We start from the raw sequence: 15427 nt of genomic DNA, 5'->3' as shown, positions 1-15427 counted from the left end.
ACATTTCTCAATACATCTTTTTATATTATAAATCACCTTTTTTATCTCACATACATCACATCATAAAAAGTACTATAATAATTATTCCAAATAATATTTCAAATAATACACTATCCAAACAAACCCTCAGTGTTAACTATACAGTCACTCCCAAAACAAAAAAAAAAACAAAAAAAAGACCGAAAAAATGGTAAATAATTTGCGTCCCTCCTCTTATCCTGAATGGACAAATATGTGTGCCACCCTCCTAGTCGGCAATCTTCTTCATTTGAACTGGGGATATGCATGTCATTAAAGATTATGAGGGGGGACAAATATGGTAAGAGAATCTACATGTAAAAGGCGCCATTATTGATTGATTATGCCTCCCTTCCCTCGTACTAGAAAAAGACAGAGAGAAAAAAGAGGGGGAAACGAAGAGAATTTCCAGGCTAACCCCAACTCAAAAAAATCACACACCACCACCCTCTTTTCACACACACACACACACCCGTCCAACATTTCCTTCATCCATTTCTTGCTTCTCTCGATGCCCATCTCCGCCGATCATTCATTTCGCTATAATAAGTACATCCTTTTCTCCTTCTAGAATTCGTCCACTCCTTTTCTCCCCATCATTTAAAAGTTTTAATTATTATTACTATATGCTATCTTCTCTCTTCTTTTCTTTTTTCTTTTTTTTTGGAAATTGAGAAAAAGAAAATTCTGGCCGGAAAACCACCTTCCATGACCAAAACAACCATTTCTCTTCTAAACCACCCTTAGCACGCTTCGCGGTCCTTTTTATATCCTCAAGTTTGTCGAGAACCAAACGCGCCCTTATCTATCTCCCTGGCTTTTGGCCTTTTAGCCTTTGTAGAATCCTGGAAATTTCGAGGTTGTTTTGTCTCCAGTCTCTGTCTTTTGGCTTTTTTCTTTCTTTTTTTTTTTTTTAACACCGGAGAGAGAAGGGTGATTACTAACGTGCGCCGGTGGTGCGCATGTTAAGAAGTTGAAATTCGAAAGCTTTTAAGATTTGAGAGTGTGTGTGTGTGAGAGAGAGAGAGAGAGGTGGTTGTATGTTTTGTTTTGCTTGGGCGGCTAACTTTTGATCGTGGTCGTACACGTGGAAGGAGGGAGATGGGAGCGGAGGCGATGGTGGTGGTCCCCGATAAGAGGTGGGGCACATGGGAGGAGCTTATCCTAGGAGGCGCTGTGTTGAGGCACGGTACCCAAGACTGGAACGTCGTCGCTTCCGAGCTTCGTGCCCGCACCCTCTACCCCTATTGCTTTACCCCTCAGGTCCTTTCATTTTCCCCCACACGTTATTCCTTTTTTAACTTTTTGGCTTCATTTTGATTTTAAGTTATTGAAATGTTAATGATGTTTTTTCTTGTAATCTGGTACAGTAAGTGCGTGTTAAGGAATTAATTATGATATTTACATTTAGTTAAGAAGTTGGTTGCTTGATAGATTTTGTAGGGCCATGTCTTAACATTTGATAATATGAAATTATTCACTTGGCTAATACTACTATAAAATTAATAGGTAAGAGGATAAACATAAGTCGTGATATGCCTTGGGGCTTAAGAAAAGGGGACAGAGATTAATTTATGCTTGCTTGTACCACGTGGACTGAGTCATTTATTGCATATTTCCTTTATAGCCCTCCTGATTTCTTCTTCTTCTTTTTTTTTCTTTTTTTTTTTCTGCCCTTTATGGAGTTTCAAATTTACTCTTAATTTGGTGGTGGTTATGTGAGAAATGGGGAGGCAACCCGTAGCTTCCCAAGTCATAAGTCATGAATGATTGGTCAATTTGGAGTCTTAGTTTTATGGAAAGGTCCAATTTGACTCTTGGGTGGTTAGGGAATGAGGATTAAGGAATAACTTATTGCGATTTAGAGTAATCATTAGCTACACATGGTCCAAAGTCTTCTTGGACCACACATAATTAAAGGTATTATATTATGTTGGGGATGGTATCAAATGTGAACCTTGTTTTGTGGCGTGGAATAATTAGTGGTACAAGAATTTGTTGAATAACAAAAATATTCCCCATTAACGTCACCGTTGGCTGTGGTTATGGCTTAAATTTTGTGCCCACCTTTGTAAAAAGTGATAATCATATAAATTGTTGTAAATTTTGTGATGAGACTTTTGTTTCGTTTTTGTTCCTTTGTAAATTGTTGACGTGGAATTTGTTTTCAAATTTGGATGTGATGTAGTAATCCATTTTGTTGGTGCATGATGTTATTTGAAGAAATTATGGGCCTGATCTTCATCTCGAGCTCGAAAACAAATTAATGAAGCCATTTATAGCAGAATTGTAGGAAGAAGTGATTGGATAGACTTAGGCTGGTAGACCAATGTCGTGAATGCTTGTGCCCTTCTCAAGAGTATCATCAATCGTGCACATGGTAGTATATCCACTTGTAGCCATTGGTTTCTCCAAACAAAGAATTGTTACTTTGAAGAAACTCACAATAACCAGGAAAAGTTTAAAGAGTTTTTGGCTTTTGCCCCATAACCACTCCTAGAATTAATTATCTCTTAATAATAATTAAACAAAGAATTTTATATGCTCTGATACCAAACACAGTTAGTTGCATTTATCATCCCCAATAGATATCAGTTTGATAACTAAAATAATTGTGTATTAGTGGAAGGTTGTTGGCTAAAACTCGTTAAATCTGTTGTTCTCATGGGTGTTACTTAGATGCAATGCATTATTTCTTTCAACCTCGTGTACATGTGTACAGTTTAGTATGATCAAGCTTATGGTCGATCTGACAAAAACTTCAATTTGAAATGCAGGCCTGCAAGGCCAAGTATGAGGACCTAAGAAGGCGTTATTCTGGTTCCAAGTAAGTGGGACTCATCTCTTTTGATTTATTGAATAATGGTGATTCAATTTATTGAATAATGGTAATTCAGTTGTCACACACAGATTATAATATATACATGTATATAATTTAATAAATTATATTTATATATTATAAATTTATTAATATTATATAATATATATTGATAATATATGTATATTTATAAATGTATATTATATATAATTATAATATATACATGTATATAATATTAATAAGTTATATAATTATAATTATTATTTTAAATATAATAATATATAATAATAACTATATTTAATATGTAATATTTATTATATTTATACGAAATATTAGTATAATTAATATTTGTTTATATTATATAATTATAATTATATATTTATATTATAACATTTATATATTTATATTTAATTATATATATAATATTTAATTTAATTAGTTACAAATTTATAATAATATTATTATTAGTTATATGTATTATATAATGTATATTAATTTATGTAATATAATTGATATTATCAATTATATTAATAATTATACATGTTCACTAATAGAAATCATTAATTAGTTATACTAAATTTACTAATACATTTATGTAAATATATTTAATCAGTGAAAATTTCTTATATCCTATTTACAAAGAGCCAATGACTATCATTTACGATGTGGTTTATAATATATTTATTATATTCCATTCCGAAAGAGTCGACATCAACTATAGTAATGATACACATTCCAGGTACTTGAACGAAACAGATGTATTGGAATGAATGACCTCATTCCAAACTCAGGATATCCGATTCCAAATCCAAATCCGATTCCGATGTGCAAACCAAACGCCACCTTTATAACTATGGAGATTGCTACTAATGTTTGATTTGTTAGAAGTAACTTTTTGGTGTGTGTCCTTGTTTTCCTAGTAAATAGAGGTTTGTTTTTCTGTAAAAACAGGCTCTATTATTCCTGCAACACGTTTAAGCTTCTGGGTGTACGGCATTGAGACTGTTATCTCCCTCCTTTCTTGCTTCCAATCTGTCTCTTACATTTTCACCTTTTTTTTTTTTTTTGGAAAAATAAAAGCAGCTAGGAATATAATGAGATTCATATTCGGGTTTTGATTTATTTCTATTACTTGTTGGGTGTCCTGTATCAGTGCTTGGTTTGATGAGCTACGAAAGAGACGAGTTGCAGAACTGAAGAGAGAACTGGAGAAATCTGAGGACTCAATTGGGTTAGTGAACTTTTTTCTTTCGATTCATGTTGGTGCTGATGAAATTGAAGTCTAGTAAGCAAACTACTTTCTAGTCAAGTTTTCGTCAAACAAAATGGGTTACCTATATCCTCTGCTGCACGGCAAGCAACCAACCCCCCCCCCCCTCTTTCCAATTCTTTTATCTTTTCACCAGGAGAAAAAAAGAGGGGGGGCACTTCAATTCTTGTACTTTTTTATGGTGGCACTTCAATTACATAATAAATATGAACTATTAAGAACTTTTCGGACCAAATTGTGTTTCGTTACTTTCGTACTTTGGTTTGGTATTGGTATTATGAATAGTTAAACACATAGGGCAGGTCATCGAGAAAGAGTGAATACGTGACTCCAACACATAAGTTAAATTTAACTGAAATTAACATGTGGGTCCACTTATTTTGGTATATAATATGAAAAAAGAAGCAACCTTTACTAATAAAGTTCGTGCGAGGAAAATGAAAGTTATTTTGAGAGGAGTTTTAAGACTTTTAACTAGAGTTGGAGGCAGTACATCTTGGCAGTCAATGGCGGAGCCAGGATCCTATGGTGAGGAGATGCAATGGTTAACTTTAGCATAAATCATGCTTTGAAATTTATATAAAAAATGTACTTTGTACTTCGATTTGAAAGGCCAAATACTTTTCCTCATTAAAGCGGTGTCAATGTTTAGTATGGAATAGGTCCAAAATTCATTTTAGAGGTAATTAGTAAAAATCTTATTTTTTAGGGGGTCAATATAGAATAAGGGAGGGAATGTATAGAACTCAAAAGGATCTATCCATGTATGGAAAGGAATTTTCTTAAATCTAAGGAAGGCAATGCAACTAAAGGCAATAATTTTATGAAATTCAGGGGGTGCAAACTTGAAAATTTTAGAGAGTTTCGAGGCCATTATATAATTTTATCAAATTTGAGGGGGGACAATTGCCCTCCCTCAGTTCCATGTGGCTCTGCCACAGCTGGCAGTCGAAGTTGTCATCTTACCTGAATGTTTTGTGTTGATTGGGTGCTTCAAGTTACAAGTAGATTGCTTTACAGAACAGGTGGTGTAAGCAGACAAACTGCACATCTGTATATGATGTTTGATGTATTTTTACATTTTCAGAAAGCATGTGATGTTCAGGTTTAGTTAGTGTCTAACTGAAAATTGCTCCCTCTCTCTCTCTCTCTCTCTCTCACACACACACACACACACGTACACTCGTTATCATCATGTTCATCATTATCATAGTATTAAATTGGCTTTTGTTCTTAACTGCAGATCGCTTGAGACGAAGATTGAAATTCTCAAGGCTGAGAAAAGACACTCCAGCAAAGCTGATTGTGGCTCTAATGGGACTGAATCACCTGCTCCTCTTTTAAGATCAGATGGAAACGAATCTTTTGGCAAGGAGACATCCAAGGATGGACTCTCTGCCAGTAGCTTCACCCAAGATACAAGCATTAGCTGGTCATTGTATCGACAGATTCCAGTCTTAGTATCATGTGCAGGGACAGATATTAAGCAAGAAGTTTCAGTATCTTTGGAGGAACAGAAGGATTTACACACAAATAAGCTGGTAGAGACTGGCAATAGAGAGGGAGGGACTCCGAGGAAAAGAAGAGGTATGAGGAAGAGGAAAGACTGTAACATAGAAGCCAAAGAAGGAAGCATTGGTGAGAGTGACAACCATGGGTCAACTAATGTAGTATCTAGTTCTCGCTGTAAGGAAACTTCTACAAGTGATTGTGATCAGACTATTAGGCTTCCCGGTAGAGATGGTAACACCAAAGGTGCATGCCAGATGAGAAGTGATTGTTTGATCGGCATTTTCAATTCTATTGCGGAGTACAAGGTAGCTTTTGTCTTTAGACATCGGCTTGATAGTCAGGTAATTGCTTCAGTAAATACTCAAACTTTGTTGGTTATGTCCCAAACCCTATTGCGCAAATCTTCTGTAATTTTTCAAATGAATTTGTATCTGTGACCCACAACAGAAGAGAGCAAGATACAAGAAAATCATCAGGCAACATATGGATTTTGACATGATAAGATCTAGATTGGTCAGCTGTTCCATCCACTCAGCAAGAGAGCTCTTTCGAGACTTGCTTTTGCTTGCAAATAATGCCCTGGTGTTTTACTCAAAAAGGACACGGGAGTATAAATCGGCAGTGGCGCTGAGAGATATTGTACTGAAAGCATATCGACAGCATTTCAAGGGTTCTTATAACAAAGCTACTTCTGCATCCCTTCCAATGCGATCATTGTATAATCCTCCTGTGAAGCCACGGAGTGCCCGTCGTCGCCCAAGTCAACCCAAACAATCAGCTAAGTTGGACAAAGCTGAGAAATTTGTTGTTAACGCTCCCAAGGTACATCCTAAACCAAGTGATCCTGATGCTAATGTTCCGCTTCAGTCGTTATTGCCGGCAAAGAAAGGTGTAAAACGCCCTCTGAAGGTAAAAACTGCATCAGCTAAACCACAATCCAAGACTCCACTGCCGAAGGACAAGAAAGCTGCTCGGCAACGGTGAATATGTTTTAGTATTTTTGTAACATGTCTTCCCGGTTTTTTGCATTAACTTCTTGCTGTACAGTTGCTCTTCTTTTTGCAAATGAGGTTAGGTACGTCAACTAGGTTAACTAGGTTATATCTGCTGGCCATTCAAGTGAAGAAACACAGTAGATGTGAATGAACTGTTCATAAATAGTTTCAGAGACTCTTCATCATGCGAAACTCTTGGCAAAATGCTGCTCTAAAACTGGCCTTTGTGAACTGCGCTTTAATGGTTGTCTTGCCTTTTTTTTGAGAGATTTGTTCCATAACCACGGTGTCCTAGCAACCAGGTTGATCTGTAGAAGTGTGCTTCTCTTCCCCCTTTCTTGGCGCTTTCCTTTTGACATCTACATCCCTCGAGAGAGGGCTGAGAAGCTATATGTATATACGGACCTGAGTGGCTGAATACTGTATATCAATTCTCCATGCAAGTTAGTCAATACTTTAGCCAAATGTACTTGAGTCTTTATATATAACAAAAGAAACAACGGATTGTGGAGAATATTTCTGAGTTACAGTAAAATGAAATTCATATTGGAAACATAATTTAGTATAAAACTATTGAACTTGAGGAAACTCTGCGATCTGATTAGAGAACCATTCTCTCAATGTATATGCTTCGATAAAGATAGTGATTTTATATTTTAAATATTTGATATTTTTATAACCTAAAAGCTGAGGTCTTGTTTGCATTGTAATTTTTCTTCAAAAAATTTCTAGAATTTTGACAAACATATTTTTTAATTTACTTCATATACATAACATTGTTACAGTATTTTTTTTACAAAAATTTTAAAATATAGCAATCCAAATGGACTCTAAAGTATTTATTTGACTTGTTAACGGTGAATTTAATCTGAGAGTGTGATACCAAAAGGGATTGTAGAATCTCGTGAACTTGATTGTGAAAATAATTTTGCAATTTCATTGAATATCTGCCACTTGGTTCAAAAAGTTGGGAGTAATTTAAAAAAAAAAAAGAAAAAAAGAACGTCTTGCTCAGTTCAGCTATGGTATAAAAAATCGCCACTGCTTTGGTCTCTCACTTGGGCTACAGTATAATTGGTGTTGGATTGATTGACCAAGTGTGCCGGCCTGTAAAAGGTGAGAATCATCAAACCCAGACCGACCGTCCGGCTTAACATTGAAGTCTGGGTCCAGCAGTTTGCGTGTGGACATGTAGGCCTGGGTAGAATTCCCTTGGGCTACTAAGGAACTTTTACCTCTTGCATCTTCCCGGGCTGATCTGCACTGTGTGGGCAAGTTATGTGCTGTTGTCGGCCAGTTTTCTGAACACAAAAAGTTTTATTGCTTTCCAACCTCATTGGCTTCGATTCATCATCTAATTAATTGTCTAACAACGCTATAGTAAAAGCAGAATCAATAACTACTGCGTGTGGGGGAAATTTAGTTTAAATCTTGAAGTTATTGAATGAAGTAATTGTCGAATAATCTGATCCTACATATGAAGCAAATATGGGCATCTCATGCTAAGAGATGGAACATACTCCTGTGTTGTAAAACTATCTACTCAACCTTAGAGGTGAAATCGAGCCGAGTCGAGCTCGAGTAGTGACGTACTCGAGCTCGACGTCGACACCATCCACCAGAGCTCAATCGAGCTCGAGAAATAAAGATCGAGATTGACTCGAGAATAACATGACCAGGCTCGAGCTCGACTCGATCAAGCTCGACATGCATTCGAGCTCGAGTTGAGTACTCGAGATACATTCGAGCTCGATCGAGCACTCGAGCTCGATGATCCTGGAAGTCAGCCTGTTTGTTCGCCCCCAATCATGAAAGAAACAACTCAAAGCAAGTCCACAAATAGGCCTCCTCAATCCCATCAGCAATCCCAACCGAAAGTCATGCAATTATCCTCAACATCAGCAGCAGCTTCCTCTATGTCAAGACCTCAGAAACCATTACAAATATTGCAGCAGCAGTAGCGGTAGCTTGGTGTTGTTTCTGATCAAAGCAATAACAACAGCAAGGAGAAAAAGAACAAACTCTCTATCAAAATCAAAACAAGAACCCTCGCTCAAAAGGTCACTGCCCACCGCTGCTACTTACTCCATTTTGAGCTCCAGGAGAAGGAAAAAGGAAGATTAGCTGAACTGCTGAAGTGTTTAAAGCTCTAGATGTTGCGGCTGCCTTGTAACGTGTGATAGTTGAGAGAATGAGAGATTGAGATTTGAAGTTGAAGTGCTGAACTGCTAGGAACGAAAAAGAAGAATGAAGGGTCCTGGGCCACGGAAGGAGTTTTCCCCGATTGAGTTTTTAGTTTTCATCATATTTCTCAAGCCAAAATTACTTATTTACCCTTTATTATTACTACAACATAACTGGTTAAATCCGTAAATAGACTAGTTAACAAACCTAAAAGAGCAAATTGATAACTAAAATAATATACAATACATATATGCTATCGATCTCAAGCTACTTGACGAGCTAAAAATTCCTCCTCTTAACTACTCGAGCTCGACTCGTTTCCTGTAGCGAGTAGTTCGAGATTGACTCGAGATCGAATTCGACCGAGCTTGAGTCAAGTTTATAAACAAGCTACTTGCGAGCTTGATTCAAGCTACTCGATTTCTCTATACCCCTACTCAACCCTTACAGAAAATGGAAAGAATAGTAGTGTTCTTACTTGGTACTTGCATTGTATCATTTTCGGTTATGTTAGTTCTATTCTATCATCTGATAGATCCTATTTTACTCCGCAGTGAAAGCACTTAAAAAGATTCTATCAACCCTAACCACTCATAAAATACACCATCATCTTTAGAAAAACACTTGATTTCATGATGCCACGGTTTTTAATGCAAATTTCATTCAGCGTTGAGGTGTAAGAATTTAATTTCATGCTTCATTAAACCGATGCTGATGCTACCGCATAATTCAATGCATGAGATATGCTACCCGCAACGGATCCTCTGTACCACAACCCTGTCTCACACCCTATCCCACCCCTCATAAACTTGCCAAGTGTCCTTTTATTAACCCAATCCTGAAACAATCCAACTCGAACCATGTTTAATTATTTAACCGATTAATCGGGGTGAGAAACTTAATCACACAAAACCAAAATCCATTAAACTAAAAACCCAAAAAACAAAATTAAAGATTAAACAAGGCACAAAAAAAAACCCCACAAGGCCACGATTCTGGTTTCCCATCAGATTTCACTCCTCCTCAAAAGCTTCATCACAAAATTCGGGCAGGACAACAAAGTGCAATTCAACGCAGCAGGCCACGATTCTGGTTTCCCATCAGATTGGTATCCTTCTCAAAACCTTCATCGCAACGCAGCAGGGCTGTCCGAGTTCATCATCTTCACCATTCAGCTTTGACGAAATATTCACGGAGCAAGGGACGTAGGTGAATTTTCCTAAACTGAAGCCTTTTCTCCTAAACCAAAGCTAGTCTTCAACGGAGCAAGGTACGTAGGTGAATTTTCCTTCAAATAAGTACTCTTCATATGCAACGAATTGCGTTATTTATTTGCCGCTTCTATCCAGGCTTTTAACTATTACAAAAACAATTAAGAGTTTGGTTAATAAGAAGAATAGTAAATATAGAATCACCAAAGTGGTATGAAAAGCAACATGGTATTGATTCGGCGAAAGTTATATTCGGCGATTAATCCACAAGAAACGCCAGCGTCTGGGCTAGTATTGATTAAGTATGACTTTTTCTTTTTCTTTTTTGTTAAATCTTTTTGGTGGTCAGGATTCGACAGGGATCCTAATTTAGTATGACTTGACAATGTCAAAGGTTTCCTAAGGGCAACGTGCCGTAATAATATTTAAGAATTTCTAGTGCTAGCGATTTGCTTCCCTAAGAATTTCTACTCCAGCTTATAAACCTATAATTTTTCATTGACGAAGACATAATATTAAACAAAGTCTTCACATACTAATTACATGGCCATAGTAGTCTTTCCTGTTGAGAGGGAAAATGAGAACTTAATAACGAATTTCATTTTTTCTGTTTATTATTTATTTTTTAATATTCTAGTTTGGGTGTTTATACAGTAAGTTATCTGCTCTTTGTTTGATCATTCCCTATGAGGATATCTACTTTTCATTCATGGGTCGAGTACTTTTGCATGGGTTATTTTATTCTAGTGAAATTCTGTTGTGTGTGTGATATTTCTCCTGGTGACTTTGCAAATTGTGCCATTTCTTTGTGAATACTTTGATGCATTAGTTTTGGGCCTCTTCTCTTGTGTATGAATAGCTTGAATGCATACTCATTTTTCACATATTTTCCTCTGTGCTATTTGCTGAGTCATTCTTTTCTGTGGTTTAATAGGTGCATGATTTTCCCTACCATGTTGCTTTTCACCAAAAAGGGTAATAAATTTTGTATTTGTATTCGGTAATTTGATACAGGTCATTTGTTGGGTTTTGGGGGAATATGGAGAATGATTTGCCAACTCATGAAGTCCAATCATGTCGTAAATTGGACTTTGAAGATGTTAACTTGTAGGAGATAAATGATAATGCCTTACCTCTTTGTATTACTGATGGCAAGATGTTGACACTAATCCATCTGAAGTTGCCTATAATAAAATAAAAGGCATCAAAGTGAAAGAAAAAGTCACCTACAAGTCGAGCAAGAGGCCAAGAAGTGCACTGGAAATAGCTACTAAGAAACGCAAGTACAAGGTGAAAGAGAAGTCTTCATCGAAAAAATTACAGGTTAGACAATTTATTTAGTTTATGTGAACAATGGTTTTTGATTGTTTGACTATTACTTTTTTTTTGGGTTCCTTAGTTGTCTGATGAATGATGAGTATAGAAATAGTATTAAGATCTTTATTTATAATTTGGATAAAAATGATTGTAGGAATTTGGAAATAATGTTGTTCATTCAAGTATGGATTCTACTACAATTCAAGGTTTTGTTCGAGAATTACCACCCCAACAGGTATAGTTATTCGTCATTTTTGTCTTGTATAGCATAGTAGATATGTAATTTATTTTAAATTTTTATTTGAATAATTTATTCTTTAGATGACTAAACTACATTAACGATAAATTTTTTCAATGAAAATTTTAATTTGTGGTCGTCTCTCTTTAATTATATCAGGAATTTGGAATTCCAATAGAAGACATTTACAATAGGCGAAATCCTAAAAACATGACACAATTATTGCAAGTAAGCAAATATTATGCTTTTAATTTGTGTTGTTTCTTATTTATATTAATTTTTTATAGTATTATACTTTTACAAGTATATAACTATTTTTATAATGAAGGGTGGTCTTCTATTTCTTATTTTTTGGGCAGACGTTGGACCCTAACTTCTACCAAGGCTATGACTTGCTGTCTTCAAGTTCAATAGCACACCAGCAGCGTCAATGAGTTTTGTCCAAGTAAGAAAAAATCTTGATTAATTACTTAATCTTATATTCATCATTCATAATCAGGAGTTATTATTCTGGATATGAAATTAGGAGTTATTATTGGCACTTCCGTTGACATTTTTAATTATTTGAGCTAGACAAAAATATTCATCCTTCATTGAGTTCACTATCACTCCCTTGCTATCAAACTATGATTAAAATGAAATGTAGAGGTGTTTTTATATTTTACATGTAGAAAAGTCAAGTGGAGTGAACAATTCTGTAAAAGATGACTTTGATAATCTGGTGCAAGTTGATCTACCGAACGAAAAAACTGTTGACAATAACCTTTTTCTGTGCATACGGTATATCTATATGGGATCAGGAATAATGCACTTTTTGCACGTTGAAGCTCAATGAAGGATGAATTTTTTTGTGATAGTGAACTCAATGATAGTGATATTTTAATCACAGCTGACAATAACCTTTTCCTGCTTTTCATAATCAGATCATCCAAATTTGATGTATTTAGGGTTGGTATATGTATATGGGATCAGGAATAATGCACTGTACGCACTGTGAAGAGTTTTCTGCATATATTAGTTTGATAAGTTACACTTATAATTCAATACATTTGCTAACTTAGCATTTGTTTTTTGTAGGCACAAGAACTGGGAAATAATGATGATAGTGATCAACAAGTTGCTAAACATGAATGATCAGGGCAAAAATCTTGGATGGTGTGAAGTTATACATTTATACACCTCGGAATCTATCCACTCTTTTCTTTCTGTTCCCTTGTAGAAGAGGGATCATAGATTTTTATACACATTCCATTTTTTGTTTTCCTCTTTCTGAGGTTTGAGCACAATGAAATTGATGATTATGCTGCCAAAATTCAAATAATGCTAAAAGTCGTAGAGAAAATGAACTAGAATGAAAAAATTGCTATACAAAATTTATATTGACGTGCAGGACATAATGAACTAGAATTGCGGAATCAAACCACAACGTTATGTTTTAAAGCCACAAAAGCAATCCATGCAGATCAAAGCCAATAATTTTCAACTTTGACATGAAATAACATCTTAGCTGCACTTAATCAGACAAGGGGAATATCCACAACACCTTCCCAGATATTTGGGATTTCACTTATCATCTTACAATCAAAGCAAAAGGCTAACGATCTCGCACACAATTAACTTGAGTCTGCATAGCTCTAGTCTCTCTCAAAGATACTGCAACAATATATGCTTAAAACACGCGAACATTGAAGGGAAGCATGCCAACCCCTTATTCAGTAATAGTAGTGGATCGAAATAACATGAACCCCTAGAATGCAATCTCTGAAGCAGAATTTACTTCGGAAGTCTCTAGAATGCAAAAGCAAGACATTGTAAATCAAACCAATCGTAACAAGCTCTAGAATGCAATCTCTGAAGCAGAAACAGAAGGAGAGGCTTTGTGGTCAGACACTGCAATACAGCATTGGCATAACAACTGCACAGTAAAATGAAAGAAATCTTGAATATACTTGACAAATAATAAAAAATCCTATGAAATTTGTTTCAGTACATTATTGCATTAAGAGTCTGTGCATTTCCTATATCTATAAAATTTTTCTAGAGCTATTGATATGTAAAAGCACAAGAAAAGCAGGAAAAATTTTGAAGAAATACCTGTTTCCACAATTTATAAGACCTCTTGGAGACATGTTGAAAACTTCATAGTGAAAGGACTTCACAAAATCTTCATACCGAAATAGCATCTGTAAAATAAAAGAAAAAAATTTATCCATAAACTTTCATGAATGACTAGGCCCAGAATACACCATTTAGATTCATCAATCAAGCAGCTTAAGAACTGGCAAACAAAATCTTTGCTGAAATGTTTCAAACAGATGCATTACTCCTATTTAATATTTTTGCTCTATCTGTTTAAATGATAATAGAATTGCTCCTATAATTCAGACCTTAACTTTCTTCAGCTGCCTGTTGAGTAAGCAAACTAACCCTCTCTTTTTTTTCGTTGACTAGCTCCATTTTCCTAGCAAGATATATGTAACCAGGGGAAGCACAACAAAGACCAGAAACAAAGCTGGTATATCAGTTTCCCTTGGCTAAAGCATGTCCTCACCAAAACAATCATGTCCCGTTTTCCTCTAAAACCTCTTTGGCATAGCAGATCGCACTTAACTACATGTAAGAATTATAGAAACAACACAGAGATCAGCTAAGTAGACCACATCATCAACTTCATCATTCAACTCAATTCACTAATCTGCTGCACATCATTATATAAGTGAATATCAACCAACCATCAGAGTTAAAGGCTATGACAGCTATAATTTGAGAACAGATTTCAGAAAGGAGTCACAATAAATCCGAATGACAGAATAATGGGCAAAGAAAACTGCGGGAAAACAAAGGCAAGAAAAACCTACGAAAAAAATGATTCATGACGCCTAGGCATTTGATCGAACAGGTGGGGAGTTTCGTCCAATTGCCCATTGATCACTCATAACCTGAAGAAAGGGCTCCGGAGAATGACCACGAAATTGGGGTTCCCAATGTTTCTCCACGCTATTAGAGATGCGCTAACCTTGAGATGCTTTACTCCTAACCCCACAAGGTTCCGAGATGGAGCACAACCTGAGTCTCGGTCAAGAACGGCGATTTTTGTGCTTTCACACGGCGCACGATTCCACCATCAGATTTCCTTCGACTTCGTGACGAAGGACATAGCATATGATCATCAGCCGAAATCATGCCACCAGGCATTTGAATTGTGAGTGATCTCTGATGAGCTGATGAGTGATATCTGACGGAAGCTTTTGAGGAGGAGTGAAATCTGATGGGAAACCAGAATCGTGGCCTTGTGGGGTTTTTTTTTGTGCCTTGTTTAATCTTTAATTTTTTTTTTTGGATTTTTAGTTTAATGGATTTTGGTTTTGTGTGATTAAGTTTCTCACCCCGATTAATCGGTTAAATAATTAAACATGGTTCGAGTTGGGTTGTTTCAGGATTGGGTTAATAAAAGGACACTTGGCAAGTTTATGAGGGGTGGGATAGGGTGTGAGACAGGGTTGTGGTACAGAGGATCCGTTGCGTATGCTACCCCCTCCGTTCCACTTTGATAATCCTATTTTTCTTTTTTGTCTGTTTCAAATTGTAGTCCACTTTTCAATTGAAAAAATATAGTTATATTTTAATTTCTCTAAAATACCGTTATTCAGCGTAGGTTGTTATTACTATAAACTATCTTACTTAATATAGATTGTTAACTTACCCTATTTAATACATTTAGATTTTTCAAAACATATTGATATATGAAAAGCTAACTTTGTTATTCTTTCAAGCCAAAATGTGAAATAATAATGTAAAATGAGAATTGATTCTTTCTTGATCATCAATTCAAGTTTTTATAAATAATTAATATAAAATTGTACT

The 15427-nt window shown here is 35.7% G+C and overlaps 1 protein-coding gene and 1 long non-coding RNA gene across 3 annotated transcripts; one reads left to right on the top strand and one right to left on the bottom strand.

Moving 5' to 3' along the window:
* Window positions 1-980: 980 nt before the first annotated feature.
* LOC113725945 (uncharacterized) lies at window positions 981-6855 on the top strand. Of its 2 annotated transcripts, XM_027249396.2 has the most exons (5): window positions 981-1281; window positions 2796-2845; window positions 3990-4067; window positions 5350-5959; window positions 6066-6855. In XM_027249396.2, the coding sequence occupies exons 1-5, from the start codon at window positions 1120-1122 to the stop codon at window positions 6600-6602; spliced, it is 1437 nt and encodes a 478-aa protein (XP_027105197.1). In that variant the 5' UTR covers window positions 981-1119; the 3' UTR covers window positions 6603-6855. The 2 variants fall into 2 exon arrangements, with proteins under 2 accessions (XP_027105197.1, XP_027105198.1); XM_027249397.2 differs by lacking the exons at window positions 981-1281; window positions 2796-2845; window positions 3990-4067 and adding an exon at window positions 5125-5211.
* Window positions 6856-13054: 6199 nt separating this feature from the next.
* On the bottom strand, window positions 13055-14864 carry LOC140035827 (uncharacterized). The gene is made up of 3 exons (XR_011839742.1): window positions 14422-14864; window positions 13658-13746; window positions 13055-13478 (listed from the first exon to the last, which is right to left on the bottom strand). It is a non-coding gene; the product is annotated as an uncharacterized lncRNA (long non-coding RNA).
* Window positions 14865-15427: the final 563 nt, after the last annotated feature.

The sequence above is a fragment of the Coffea arabica genome, chromosome 2c, assembly GCF_036785885.1.
Source record: "Coffea arabica cultivar ET-39 chromosome 2c, Coffea Arabica ET-39 HiFi, whole genome shotgun sequence".
In the NCBI taxonomy this organism is placed as follows: Eukaryota; Viridiplantae; Streptophyta; class Magnoliopsida; order Gentianales; family Rubiaceae; genus Coffea; species Coffea arabica.
Note: the sequence above shows the minus strand (reverse complement) of the source record. Positions and strands in the feature narration are given on the sequence as shown.

What these genes read in the sequence shown, in the direction of transcription:
- LOC113725945 (XM_027249396.2), top strand. Translation starts at nt 1,120, where the DNA reads ATGGGAGCGGAGGCGATGGTGGTGGTCCCCGATAAGAGGTGGGGCACA. An exon ending in AGGCGTTATTCTGGTTCCAA is followed by an intron (nt 2,846 to 3,989) that starts GTAAGTGGGACT and finishes GTCCTGTATCAG; the next exon opens with TGCTTGGTTTGATGAGCTAC. An exon ending in AAATCTGAGGACTCAATTGG is followed by an intron (nt 4,068 to 5,349) that starts GTTAGTGAACTT and finishes TCTTAACTGCAG; the next exon opens with ATCGCTTGAGACGAAGATTG.